This window comes from Antechinus flavipes, chromosome 1 (assembly GCF_016432865.1).
Source record: "Antechinus flavipes isolate AdamAnt ecotype Samford, QLD, Australia chromosome 1, AdamAnt_v2, whole genome shotgun sequence".
Lineage (NCBI taxonomy): Eukaryota > Metazoa > Chordata > Mammalia > Dasyuromorphia > Dasyuridae > Antechinus > Antechinus flavipes.
In genome coordinates, this window is record NC_067398.1 from 534,626,660 (window position 1) to 534,639,684 (window position 13,025).

The 13,025-nt window shown below is 34.4% G+C and overlaps 1 protein-coding gene across 3 annotated transcripts in view; it reads left to right on the top strand.

Annotated features, from left to right (window-relative positions):
* NFATC1 (nuclear factor of activated T cells 1) overlaps nt 1-13,025 on the top strand; it is a 201,418-nt gene that overhangs the window by 90,600 nt on the left and 97,793 nt on the right. For all 3 annotated transcript variants that reach the window (XM_051970558.1, XM_051970556.1, XM_051970557.1), the window contains exon 4: nt 12,686-12,888. In XM_051970558.1, the coding sequence (XP_051826518.1) occupies nt 12,686-12,888 (203 nt within the window). The remainder of the gene's footprint in view (nt 1-12,685; nt 12,889-13,025) is intronic.

The window sequence follows — 13,025 nt, forward strand, 5'->3', positions numbered from 1 at the left end:
TGTTTCTAGCATTATGAGAATGCCTTGTGTATACTGAAGATAAAACCACTAAAAGATTTTTGCAACTTTACCTGAGTAGAAAATAATTGCAAATCAATACTAACCTATTTTTTTAGAGGAAGAAATCTCAGAAACATGAGAATGTTTCACGAATGTGATATTGTTATATTCTATTCGATGTATAAGATGACATGAAATGTATGAAGGATTTACCTTGTCGTGTGATGGCAGACAATTAAATCCTTTTGTGTATAAAATCTCATTGCATAGAACTCTAAAAAGCATAATTTGAATTCCTTGATTGTCTGCAATATTCCTTGAAATGAATGGACCATCACCTGGGGCTTAGAAGTCCTTTTGATTGGCAGATATTTCCATTTTAGTCATATTTAATGCAATGAATGTTGACCTGAAATACTAAATATTGCAGAATATGCAATGTGAAAAATAAGCATCAAAATTATTCTTTTCATTATACATGAAATTTATAAGTCAGTTATTGTAGTGCTAATTGGACCTCTCCAGTTAAGATGCCACTAATTATTTATGTACTGTTGAATAAATTGTCTTTAAAATCTAGGTGGCAAACTCAGAATCAAAAGATCTTATAAGCAGTTTGTAAATTTAAAGATATTATTATATAATGGCTTTAAAATCTCACCTATCACCTCTATTTCTCCCCACCATTCCAAATCCTAGTACTTGATAGTTTTACCTTGTTCATTATCACACTCTGTCTATCAGATTTTCAGAGAAAGATTTTTCCTGTTCAGTGAATAATGGTAAACCAGGAAATGACAGTAGAACCCCTGTCCACAATTTTTTCTCTTGAGAATTGTTACATCCTCAAACCTGCTACATTGAGATACTATAGAATCTTATTCCTAAGAGAATTAATAGAGTAATGGAAGGAATGTTAGAGATGTAAGCAATGCTAGAGAGTCCTTATTCCAGCTCCTAAATTTCCTACAAATAAGAAAACTGAGGTCTAGCGAAATTAATGAGATGGCCCAAAGTTACACAGCTACTTAGAGAGCTGGCACTAAAACTCAGATCTCTTAAATACTTAAGTCAACATGTTTTTGTATCACCATAATGCCTTTAAGAAGATCTAGTATCCACTTTTTCCTTGTTGCTTGTAGTAATGATGATGGACTCTTTGGTTCCTACAATTGTTCTTTTGTGTAGCCTGTAGAAGAAAGCAACCCATTGTGGTATATTAAAGTACATTAATTCAAATACTGTGTCTGATAAAAGATTTTCAGACTCCCTCAGGAATGATGATCTAGTCAAAGACCAGAGACGAAACCTGTGCCTGTGGGGCAGTTGTGTTTCATGTAACCAGGACTGGATTTTTTTTCTTCTTTCCCACCTGATACAGGAGTTAGAAAGTCTCTAGGAATGGTTCCAGTGTGGAGGAGTTAATCAATCACCATCCTACACTGGTGTGCAAATGCTCCTTCTCTTGACCTATTGGGAAAGAAATCCTTTGTTTTCTGCTAAAAAAAAAAAAAATCTCTGTCCAGCTTCAAGGGGATTTTTTTTTTTCCTGTTTCTTTAGGGCTTACAAAATTGTCTCCCACTCAAAACATAGTGTATGTGGGAAATGAAGGAGTAATGATCTTAAGAGACTTGTTTATGCTTTCTTTTCTTGGCTGTTAGTTTCTACGGTTAGCAGACCTTCCACATAGTTCTATTACTGCCATAGGCTTGGCTGCTCTTGAGATGGGGTATATTTGGGCAGCTGGAAATGCTAGTTTTGTTCCCTGTTGCTTCTCCAAGAAAACGACTTCCTTGAACTATAGAGAACTGTTGACTCTCAATCAAGGAGACAAATATATAGTGTTTTAGTGGTAGAATCTTTTTGGTTAATTGGAATACATTAATAGAAAGATCCTGGGAGCTCTAAATGATAACTTGTCTTTTTGCTTTACTATTGTAGCCTTCACAAAACCTGTGAAACATCTGTTTTTAGTGTTCTTCATCAAAAGCAAGATCCTACGAGAAAAACCATGCTACAAGCAATGTTTGGGCTGCTTTCTCTTTATCATTTGTCCCCCATTTTCTTCATTAGTATTTTCAGTGTTTTCTTTTATAATCAGGAACCACTGGAGTGGTAGAATGTGATGCTTATATTAAAAATGTGTAAATTTAAAAAAATCTTCCATGGTAACAAAAAACTCATAATTAAGAAAACTTTCATATTAGGATTCATAGTATGTTATTATATCTTATGAGTAATTGCCAAAGTTGCAGTGGCATTATATCATGGAAATATAGTTTGAAGTCCTTTCTCATTGGTTCGATGAAGTAAGCAAGTAAATGTGTAATGATTGAAATAGAGTTGCTCAGGAACCTTCTGTCTGCTTTTGGAAGAAGAGTTTAATTTTATCGTAGATACCAATATTTTCTTTCACTTGCTATTATAACTCACTTTCATTTTACACACGAACTCCCCTTTTTCTTGTCTTTTTAAAAAGAGGAATGTTATATTTGTGCGTAACTCTAATCTGAAAAATGAAAACCTCATTGTCTTCCATCCAGATGTTCTGCTTTTAATCCAGATCTAGGCTTCGCTTGTAATCAAGAGCTTCTTTCTGACCTGCATGTAGATTCAAAACTATTAGACAGTCACAGATAGTTGAGAAGACTTAATTTATACCCAAAAGAAATTTAGGTTGCCTCATGAGAATTTACCTGTATTTTCCTTAAGTGAAGAAGATAAAAAAACTATGTCTGGAGTTGTGGAGAAAATTGCACAGGAGGCCACCATTACATGAGATCCCCTGAGTTTATTTTGCTCTCCTATATTTATCTCTTGGATAATACTACAGAGAATGAACCTTGGGTAATCTAATGCACAGCTGGGTTTAACAATACAGTACACATGATCATAAGACATCTTGTACCATTAAACCTCCCTAAAGGCAAAAAGGTTTCCTGTTTCATACTCTGTTCTCAAAGGAGCAAAAAAGAAAAGGAGAGCTTATACTACAGGTATAGCACAGTATAGAAACATGCATGTGTTTGCTAAAAAGGCATTTCTTAAGTGCACATTTAAAATGACCCTCCCAATGAGATAGTGCTCCTGCTCCAAGTTGATTTTTTTGTTTTTTGGTCCAGTTTATGAAATGACATTAGATCTTCTATTAAATAGGATGTTTGTGATATCCATTTGAGCAAGAAAAAACATATGAGTATAGAGGTGAAAAAGAAAAATATTACTTAATTGAAATTCTCTTGCTCTCTAGATGTTTCACATGGTAGAAGTTTTTTGGTCTTAAATTATTTGATTTGTCTATCTCTACTGATCAAAATAACTGGATAAATGACATGTAGACACAACTTCAAAGGCTGAATATCAAAGGCTGAATGACAATATCACAATTGTCATAACGGTGTCCTGATGCTTTCAGTGGAAATACAACAGCATAACAATCTCAGGAGTAGAAGGGAAGTCCTCCAGTGCTTCAGGAAAAGCTTACAGATGAGCGAAGTATTAGATTTAGTTTTTAATGGAGCTCCCTTCCCCTTTTCCTGCTTTCTTTGTATCATATAACTTCTTTTCTTTTGATGCTTTCTACAGAAAGGGCTGCATAAATATGGGAAAAGGAAGATATAAATATATTTGTCAGGTGCAAATAATATCATGAACAAGACTTGAAAAAATTTACCTGTCACGTAGGCAGTAGAAAGAAGACTGGAATCAGAAAACTTTGGTTTATATCCTATCTCTGTCACTAGCTAGTTGGGTTACTTTGGACATAATCATTTCTAAACTTCAGTTTCTTTATCTTTAAGGGAAAGAATTGAATAAAATATATAGTAGATGTTACAGTTTAATCCAACCTCTTTATTTTATAGATCTCTTCCAGCTCAAGATTCTGTGAATATAATCAATAGTCCAAATGTATCCCTTGGGAAAAGTGGTACTAAAACAGTATATATATATATGTTGATGGACGTGAGCATGGAACAGTTGCTTTCACAGAGCATGTTTTTTATTCCTTCTTTGCCCCTCATGAAGATTTTATTGCCAGGACTTTATTTTAATATTTTCATTTTATTTTACTGAAGGTGAATCAACACATTGCAATAAATTGTTTGGGTTAGGGGGTATCAAGAGATAGTTATTTTGGTGTTGTGTAAAAAACAATGCCAGAGAGGAAAACAAAATAAAAAAAAGAAACTTTGGAGTCTTCAATTTATATTTTGTATTAAAACAGATTTCTAAGATGTCAAGGTATATTTCTAAAGAAGTAGATATAACAAATATTGCCAGGTACTTATGTTGTAGATATAGATCCTCAGTATTTCAGGTAGAAAAGTGGGGAAAAAAATCAAGTAATTGTTTGGACGAAAAAATGCTGTAGTCACTTTGACTTTTTAAAATGAACTTATTTGACCACTGGTTTCACTGCTACATAGCTAATCTTGGTCTTCATTCAAATGCTGAGACAAGCACAAGAGCTAAAAACATCTATATGTGTAGAAAACTCTTTAGCTTTTGTACCTTAAAAAATAGAATTTTGTTTAGTTTAAGTTGGATATTGAAGTAAAAAAAAAGTAATTTTTATGACAGGTAATTTTATAAATGTTATTTTGACAGATAATAATATGCCAGAGGCATAAAGACTATGGAGTAAAACATGCAAAATACTTAAATTATTTTTCTTAAAATGAACTTCATATTTTAAATAATTGATGTTTTACCTCCCAGGTTAATAATTCTATTTATACTGAAATTGCATGTTTTAGAGTGTAAAATTATACTGAGAATCCGTTGCATTTTATATAACATTAGAGAACTGCTAGTGTATAAATCCTGAGGGAATTTTTAAATTGTCATATTAAAATAATGTATCCATTTTCATAACCATATAGTTTTTTAAAAAATAGTCTAGTGTAGTGTTAGGCCAAATTTTAATTGTTCTGGAGTCTAGTCAGAGAGCTGAGTTTGGCTAGAGACCTTAAAATTGTATGTTGTTTATGTTTTTTCATTTAATATCATAAAAATACAACATTTTGTTAAATGCTTCTTTCTTTCTTGCTAAGCTTCTACTTTTCTTTCCTGGTTAGCTTCTATGGTAAAACATTGATTTGAGTATAGATCAAACCGTCCTAAAAGAAGGCAGATAAATCATTATGTGGGCACCATGTTCTATAGCTGGCACATTAGGAATTGGGATTCTCTGGGAAAAGTTGGGATTGGATTACTGATCCTAACAGAATACCATTTTGTTAGCCAAAGCTAAGGATTCGAATTAGACTAAGTTTTGTTTTAAAATATTTCTTCAATTTTTGCTTAATCACTGACTCTGAAATCAGGAAGACCTGGGTTCAAATCTTGCATCAGACACTTAACACTTTCTAGCTGTGTGATCCTAAGCAAGTCACTTAACCCCAACTGCCTCACCAAGAATAAAATTAAAATAAAAAACAATTTTCATAATCAAAGTAGCATTTATAATAGTTAATCATATTGAAATGTCTATCAGGTTTAGGAGAAGTTTATATGAGCAGCCTTAAATATTTTGAGAGTTTTGTGGCTACATACAAAGCCAAGCAAGACAACAATGAATGGATAGAGTAGATGATTATGGTCTGTCACAGTGATACCAGAAAAATGACCTACTTTCACTCATGAAGCAAATACTGACCACAAGATCTATGAATGTGTACTTGTGTTTGGTCACTCTGAAATCAACTGGAGAAAACTAGAAATCCAAGTATAAGTTATATGAAGATGATTACCTTGGTGTTGTATTATTTACAGAGAGACACACAAACACACTGCAGATATATGTATATTTTCCAAACGATTTTAATCATAGCTTTGACTAAGACTGTTAGCAATGTGAAAGTAAAACTTGTATCATGAAAACCTTAATGAAGGCAAGTGTGCTCTGAGTAAAATTACAAAGGGTGTCTCAAATTTAAATTTATTATAGCAATTAAAACTAAAAGCTGCACTAAGACTTTGGGACCCCCTGTATTATCATTTAGTAGGCACTTAAATATTTAATGATTGGGTATTGAAATTAGTTTCAGTTTTGAGATGTTGTTAGAGATGTAAATGTTAAAAATAAAATTTCCAGTCTATGTGAAAAACAGTTCAATTCAGTTATTTTTCAGTTGTGTTCAACTCTTTATGACCCCATTTGAGGTTTTCTTGGCAAAGAAGAGGGAATGGCTTGTCATTTCCTTTTATTTTTTACAGATGAGGAACTGAGGCAAACAGCATTAAATAACTCGTCCAAGGTCATACAGCTATAGGGGATCTCTATGGTCAGATTTGAATTCGGGAAGATGAGGCTTCCTGACTCCATGCTTCAGGCTTCACCCACTTTGTCACCTAGCTGCCTACATGAGGAGGTTGATGTAATAAATAAAGAACTAATTTCAATTCCAGGATGAACTGGGTTCAGGTCTAATATCTTACTTCTTACCACTCCCTCTCTACAATCCAATAATACTAGTCTCTTTGTTAGGCGTTTTTTTTTTTTTTTTTGGACTATCCCTCTGATCTCGAATTCTACCTATGGCTTCCTCTTAATTCTCAACTAAAATCCCATCACTTGCCACAAGCCTTTTCCAACTTCTCTTAATTCTAGTGACATAATAGCTGTACAACTATGTTACTTAAGTCACTTAATCCTTTTGTACTCCATGCAATTCTCAGATTGGTCACTGGTAGAACAACAAGTTCCTTCACATGGCAGCTCCCTGTGCCATTTAAAGCAGTTTCTCTTTCTGGTACATGTATTTCACAGTACAAGATAAAAAATAGCATCTTCTTAACCAAATATAGTATAACAGAACAAGCCTGACAATTTTTTTTGTCAGTTTGCATATAAATTTCCCCTTACCAGTTAGAATGTTCCCTATACATCTCCTTTCACCTATTCTAAAGTCAGCTTGCATACTGTTTCCCGACTGACTGCCACCTGTGTACATTCCCATAGATGGTGTTCCAGAGTTCCCTTCATCACCTCTCCTCCTTTCTCCATCACACTGCAGTCCTTGACAAATAAAAGCCTTAAATATTCATCTGTCTGGCTACAGAATGTTCATTCTTGAAAGTTCATAGATACCTGATACCTAATTCTCTGGATTTCCAACAACTGCTAGAAATTCCTATGTGAATCCAGTTGAAATTATCGATTTCTCTATTGCAACTACTTGTTGAGGACTCATGAATAAAGGTGAATTAGAATGTGACCTGCTTCACTTCATGCTTCTTTTGCACGTAAAATTATGACATCATTGCAGAAGGAAATGAGCCAAGCAAACAGCAGGTAAAGTTGAAAGAGCAATTGATATTTAGAGCAGTTACCAACCTTAATGAGGATCTGATCTGAATTATTTATTTTGTGCTGGACCTTATTTAAGCAAGCAGTTAAGCATGGAATACATTTGTCATCTGTCAGATACCAGCACTCACTGACCACCTATAGTAATTACTGTATCTGCTTTCAGATTCAGAACTCAAAGGATGACAGGGAAGGGGCTCTGGCACTCAGATGACATTGTGTGCAATTCACTCTCAAGAAGATTAGGCAGCTATCTTTGATTTTTATGTGATTCCCTTTTGGTTCTAAAGAAATTAAGATGCATCTTAATTTGATGAGAGAGAAAATACAATCTTTCAAATTATCGTTGACTGATCATGTCTTAGTTTATTGCTGAGATGGCTTGGCTCACATTCTAAATAATAGACGTTTACACTCTTGGGTCAGTGAGGCTTGTGTTTATTACATACTTCTCTTCTTACCTCTAGTACTTACAGTCAAATATTCACTTGCAATATTGAAAAGTATCACTGAGAGTGATGTTTTATTAGCTTTGTAAAGAATGAACTATATAAATCATTATTATTATATATAAAAAGCAATATTATGTAATCAATAAACATTAAGCACCTATTATGTGTCAAGCTAAGCACTCTGCTAAGTTTTGGGGATATAAAAACAGGCAAAAACCCATAGCATCTGCCCTCAAGAATCTCACAGTATAATGGGAGAGACAGCATGCAAACAAATATAAAAAGTAAGCTCTAAACAGGATAAATAGAAAATTATTTCCCAAGGGAAGCTTCGCATTAGAACTAAGAGAACTTGGGAAAGGCTTGCTGTCAAAGATGAGTTTTTAGTTGGGGCTTAAGGAAGACAGAGAAGCTAGAAGGCACAATTGATAAAGAGCACTTCGTGCTAGGAAGACAATTAGAGAAAATCCCCAGAAAAGAGGCCAGTGTCTTTGGGTTGAAGAGTACATGTCAAGGAGTAAGGTACGAGTAGACTGGAACATAGAAGGGGGCTACATTTTTAGGAGACTTTGTGTATTTGTATTTGTGTATGCGTGTGTGTATATATAATATATATGCAATTATATATAAATATACATATGTATATGTGTGCATATATATATATATATAATATACATGTATGTATATGAGATAGAAAGACAGCATCAGAGACATACACACACAGAATCTCATAATATGCTAGAAGAAATAATAGGAAAAGATAGACAGGGAAAGAGATTAGAATCTTTGACCCAAATTTATACTAGTCAAGTATATAAAGTAGAGATTGATTAACAGGGAAAGAGATTAGAATCTTTGACCCAAATTTATACTAGTCAAGTATATAAAGTAGAGATTGATTATTTTTTCAAATTTTCTTAATTACACATTCTAGATTCCATGGAACATTGATAATTTCACAGTTTTGCAGCCCAATGTAGAAACCGCCTTCATGAAACTATTTCTTCCTTCTTTAAAATATTACCCAAGTAAGAAGCAGGGATTAGTTACCATAAATGAAAAGCAACATGCTCTCAGTGTTAGCATAGAAGGTCTGTCATAAAATATATTCTTTGTTTAAACATCCCACCCAAAGTCTTGGAAACATAGTCTCTTTATGTTTGTTGAGGCAGCAAATTAGAGTGTCTAAACTAATATTGGTCTCTGATTCAATATAGAACACAATTTTTCCCCTGCTGCTTGTGGCCTTTGGAGTTGATAATTGAACTAAAGGATACAGACTATGGTACCTGTTTGAAGTGAGCTCTCAGACTTAGGGTTTCTTTTATCTTATAACAGTATTAATGTTGGCTGGGTGCCATGTACTGGGGGTTCAGAAGAGTTAATGAAAATCATGATGCTTTCAACTGCTCTCATAATGAGCTACTCTGCTTGCATCAAACCAAATGGCTTATAGGCCACAGATTTCTGCATGTAAGAACATGTGAGGGGCCAGCCTAGTAATTAAAAAAAAAATCAATATCCTCTTCTCATCAAAATCCAGAAGCAAGTAATTGCAAAATCATACTCTTTAATTCATCATACAGACTTCCAAGCTGTAGTCAACATATTCAAATATATTGACATAGGAAAAACAAAAATACAAATATAAAAAAAAAAAAAATCATAATAGGTTTGAAACCACTTACATTGTCCTAAATATGTGTAGAAGATCCTATTTGCCAGTGTTGGTCTTATCTTTTACATTTATTTGCTCTTGCTTTCTCTCTTGATCTTATAAAACTCATTCTCTCTCTTAGATTTTAGGATCATTTCAATTCTACATCCTATGTTATGTCCCCTTATCTGAAGTCCAGTCTGATATGTCCAGTTGGAAGTTGACATTTCTCCTTCCCTCAATATGTTTCAAACTAAAGTTATCAGTTCCTTGCTTCTTCAAATCAGTTCATACCCCCCCCCCCCCTCTATATTCCCAAATTATGTCTTCCATTTCTCAATCCAGTCACCCAAATTTGGCATTCTCCTAGAAAAAAAGCAATCTGAATAATCAATCTCTCGGAATTCTCCAGGGGTGGCTGCATTTTAAAAGAGGGCCTTGTCAGTCACCATGAATTTCAAATTGTAAGAATTTCAAGTAGTTTGGGATGATATTTGGTAGAGAGCAGGAGAAGGGTCCAGCTGAACAAGTAGGGTTTTCAAGTTACTTGAGCTTCTCTGTGTTGGATGTTCCAAGTTTTCAGGGGGACTTTGAAGGAAATATTTCTTGTTCATCCATTATATATTTTATCTTCAAGTGACCCTAGAAATATTTACTCTCAATTTCTGTGATACCTCAGTTCCTTCCCCTAGTTCAGTCTTTTCCACTCCTTTGTATTCATTGGGGCTTAGAATGTGATTCACTTAGTGATATTAGCCCCAATTTTCTCTATCTTTGACAGTAAGTAGACTGTTTAGGTCAACTTCAGAACTTCCAGAAGACCAAACCATTGTCAATACCATACAGCTTTTTGTTGACTGGTCAACCCAACAGAGTGTGCTGGTAAAAATTTAACAACCGGCTATTAGTGGGGAGGAGGGGTGGAAGGACTGATAGCACACTTTAAAATTTAATTTCCATTATTAACATTTTCGTGTTACTTTCATAAATCTAAACAATCAACAAAATAATAATTCAACCCCTGATCTGTAGCATTTGCCAGTTTCCCAAATATAAATATTAGTACTGAAAATTTAATGATTGGCCAAATCTCTTTGAGTTGATTTTATCACACCCTAAGTAACAGTATTTATCATAGTGCCTGACACAATAGGAGCTACTTAGTATTTATTTACATACTGACCTTTGTCTAATGATTTGTCCTTTGAGAGAAGTAAGATTGGATTGGAAGACATGTTATCAGAGGATGTTCCTTCCTAACCCTATCTAAATTTTCTAAATGTCTGCATTTTTGTAATTTGTTTTTATGTGTTATGATTAGCTACCTTTATTCATATTCACACAGGCAAAATATTGGTGTTGTAAATATGAAACACACCTTTACTGTTTGATGCATATAACTTCCTACCCACCCACCCCCATTTTTGGTCACTTTTTCCAGTTTTTTTCTTATGCTTCACTTCATCTTTAAGACCCTTTACACTCTGGGTTTCTAAAGAATAGTTCCTTTAAAAAAGGAAGTTGAGTTTTGCTGTTGTTTTTGCTAAGGCCATATTATAGCCCTTGTCTATGCCTTTCATTAAACTGAATGAGGGCAAAATAGTTACAGTCACTGTTTGCTCAACAAGTCTATGTCAAATGATCTTGAGAAAAGGTGATTTATTAAAATGAGTAAGCCAGTGAAATATATCTGATTGATTATGAAATGCCTTATGAAAAAAAGAAAACACTATTATTAGTCAATCAACCAGCATTTATTAAGTGCTTACTATATGGCACTGAGTTCTGAAATTATTTCTACTTCTAGTGTGTCTGAAAATGGTAATTGTATTACCAACTAAAAATGCTATTAGTGGTGAAAATATTTATAAAATTATAGCTTAAAATTATTTTAATTGTTCTTTAAGGGGAAGTCAAATTTTAGGTATGGAACAAGTTAAGACAAAGTAATCAGAGCTTGTGGATGAAATATTAAAATGGTTTTAGATATGTGAGCTCCAGTGACAGTTCAAAAATGGCTCCTTGGGGAGAACAGAACATCATGGAGCTTTAGGAGGTGTGTCTTCACAGAAGAAAGAATGGATTCTGAAATCAAATAGCCTTGTCAAAATAGCACAATTTTTCAATGTCTTTTAATGAAGTCTCATTAGAAAGATATGAAACTATTGTGCCTAATTTACCTTATTCCTTTCTGGGGGATAGGAGGAATAGGCTTAGTTTGAATTGGCATTTTTTTGAAGAATGTCAGTATATAGTTTTCCATGTGTTGTGTCTACCAACTGGTGGCCAGACGCTTAAGCAGACTTAACCAATTAGTGAAACGTTCCTCCACCCAATCTGAAGGCTGAATTGATTGTTCTTGTATGTTGGGAACATCGCTGTGGCCAGGACTGCATTTCTTAAGTGTTTAGCGTGAAAGAGGAAAGATCCATCAGGTTAGGCAAAAGAAATGCCAGTTTTGAACTGATCTGGATTATTTTGCTTGTTTGTACTTTGTTTATCAAACTAACTTCATGAGAGATTTTGTACGTTGCTTAGTTTCATGTTCATTAAATAAGAAAACACATTTTTCAATAGCATGAATACTACTGATATTAATTTAGAGGAAATAAATTGGTAGAATAATAGAGCTCTGGCATAATACTCTATTTTCCACAGGTCAAAACCAACTAATGTATGCAGCTTAATCCTGCATCATACTTACTAGCACATACTTGCCTCAAATGAAAGAATTCAGGAGTTTAATTTCTTAAGGAGCTTACTGATGATGCTCATGATGAAAAGGATAACTTGGGAAACAAGTAGGCATCTGAGAAGATGAAGTCAGCTCCATGAAGAGATAGGATGGCTTAAATTAGAACTGTGTAAAAATCTACTTAATTTTTTACTTTATATAGCTAGAATATGTCATTTTGAAATGGTAGGGTTTGGGGTTTTTTTTGGTGGCAGTGGTAGGTATGTGATTTTACATGTATATACGTGTGTATGTGTGTTTAAGCAGACAGTAGGACTTTTCAAAGCCTAAATTTAACTAAGTGCCCCAGGTCTTTTATAATAATGAGACATTTTCTAAATACACTTTTTTTATTGTACCACTTTTATATTACAGAGAAAAAAGGGGTGGGAGGTGGGAGGGGACTTAACACTTAGCACCTGTCACTAGTTTTCTCCTAGAATTAGAGTCTCTTGCTTATAAAACTTTAATTGATTCCTAGCAGTTTATGTGCCTGGTGCTTAGTGGGAGTTTTCTGTTCTTTTGCCAGCTACATGGGTACTTAGAAAGTGAGCCGCTCACGCTACAGCTGTTCATCGGGACGGCAGACGACCGCCTGCTGAGACCCCATGCTTTCTACCAGGTCCACCGGATAACAGGGAAAACCGTCTCCACCACCAGCCACGAAGCAATCCTCTCCAATACCAAAGTCCTGGAAATTCCACTTCTGCCAGAAAATAACATGCGAGCAATGTAAGCCTTGTGGAACTGGACCACTTGGTGATTTCAACAGAGTTGTGTGCTTCTTTTCCCCTGACTTTCTCACTCAATCCTCTAAATCATTTAGGCCTTTAACAGAATTTATCAAATTCCAGTGGCCCAGATTGTTC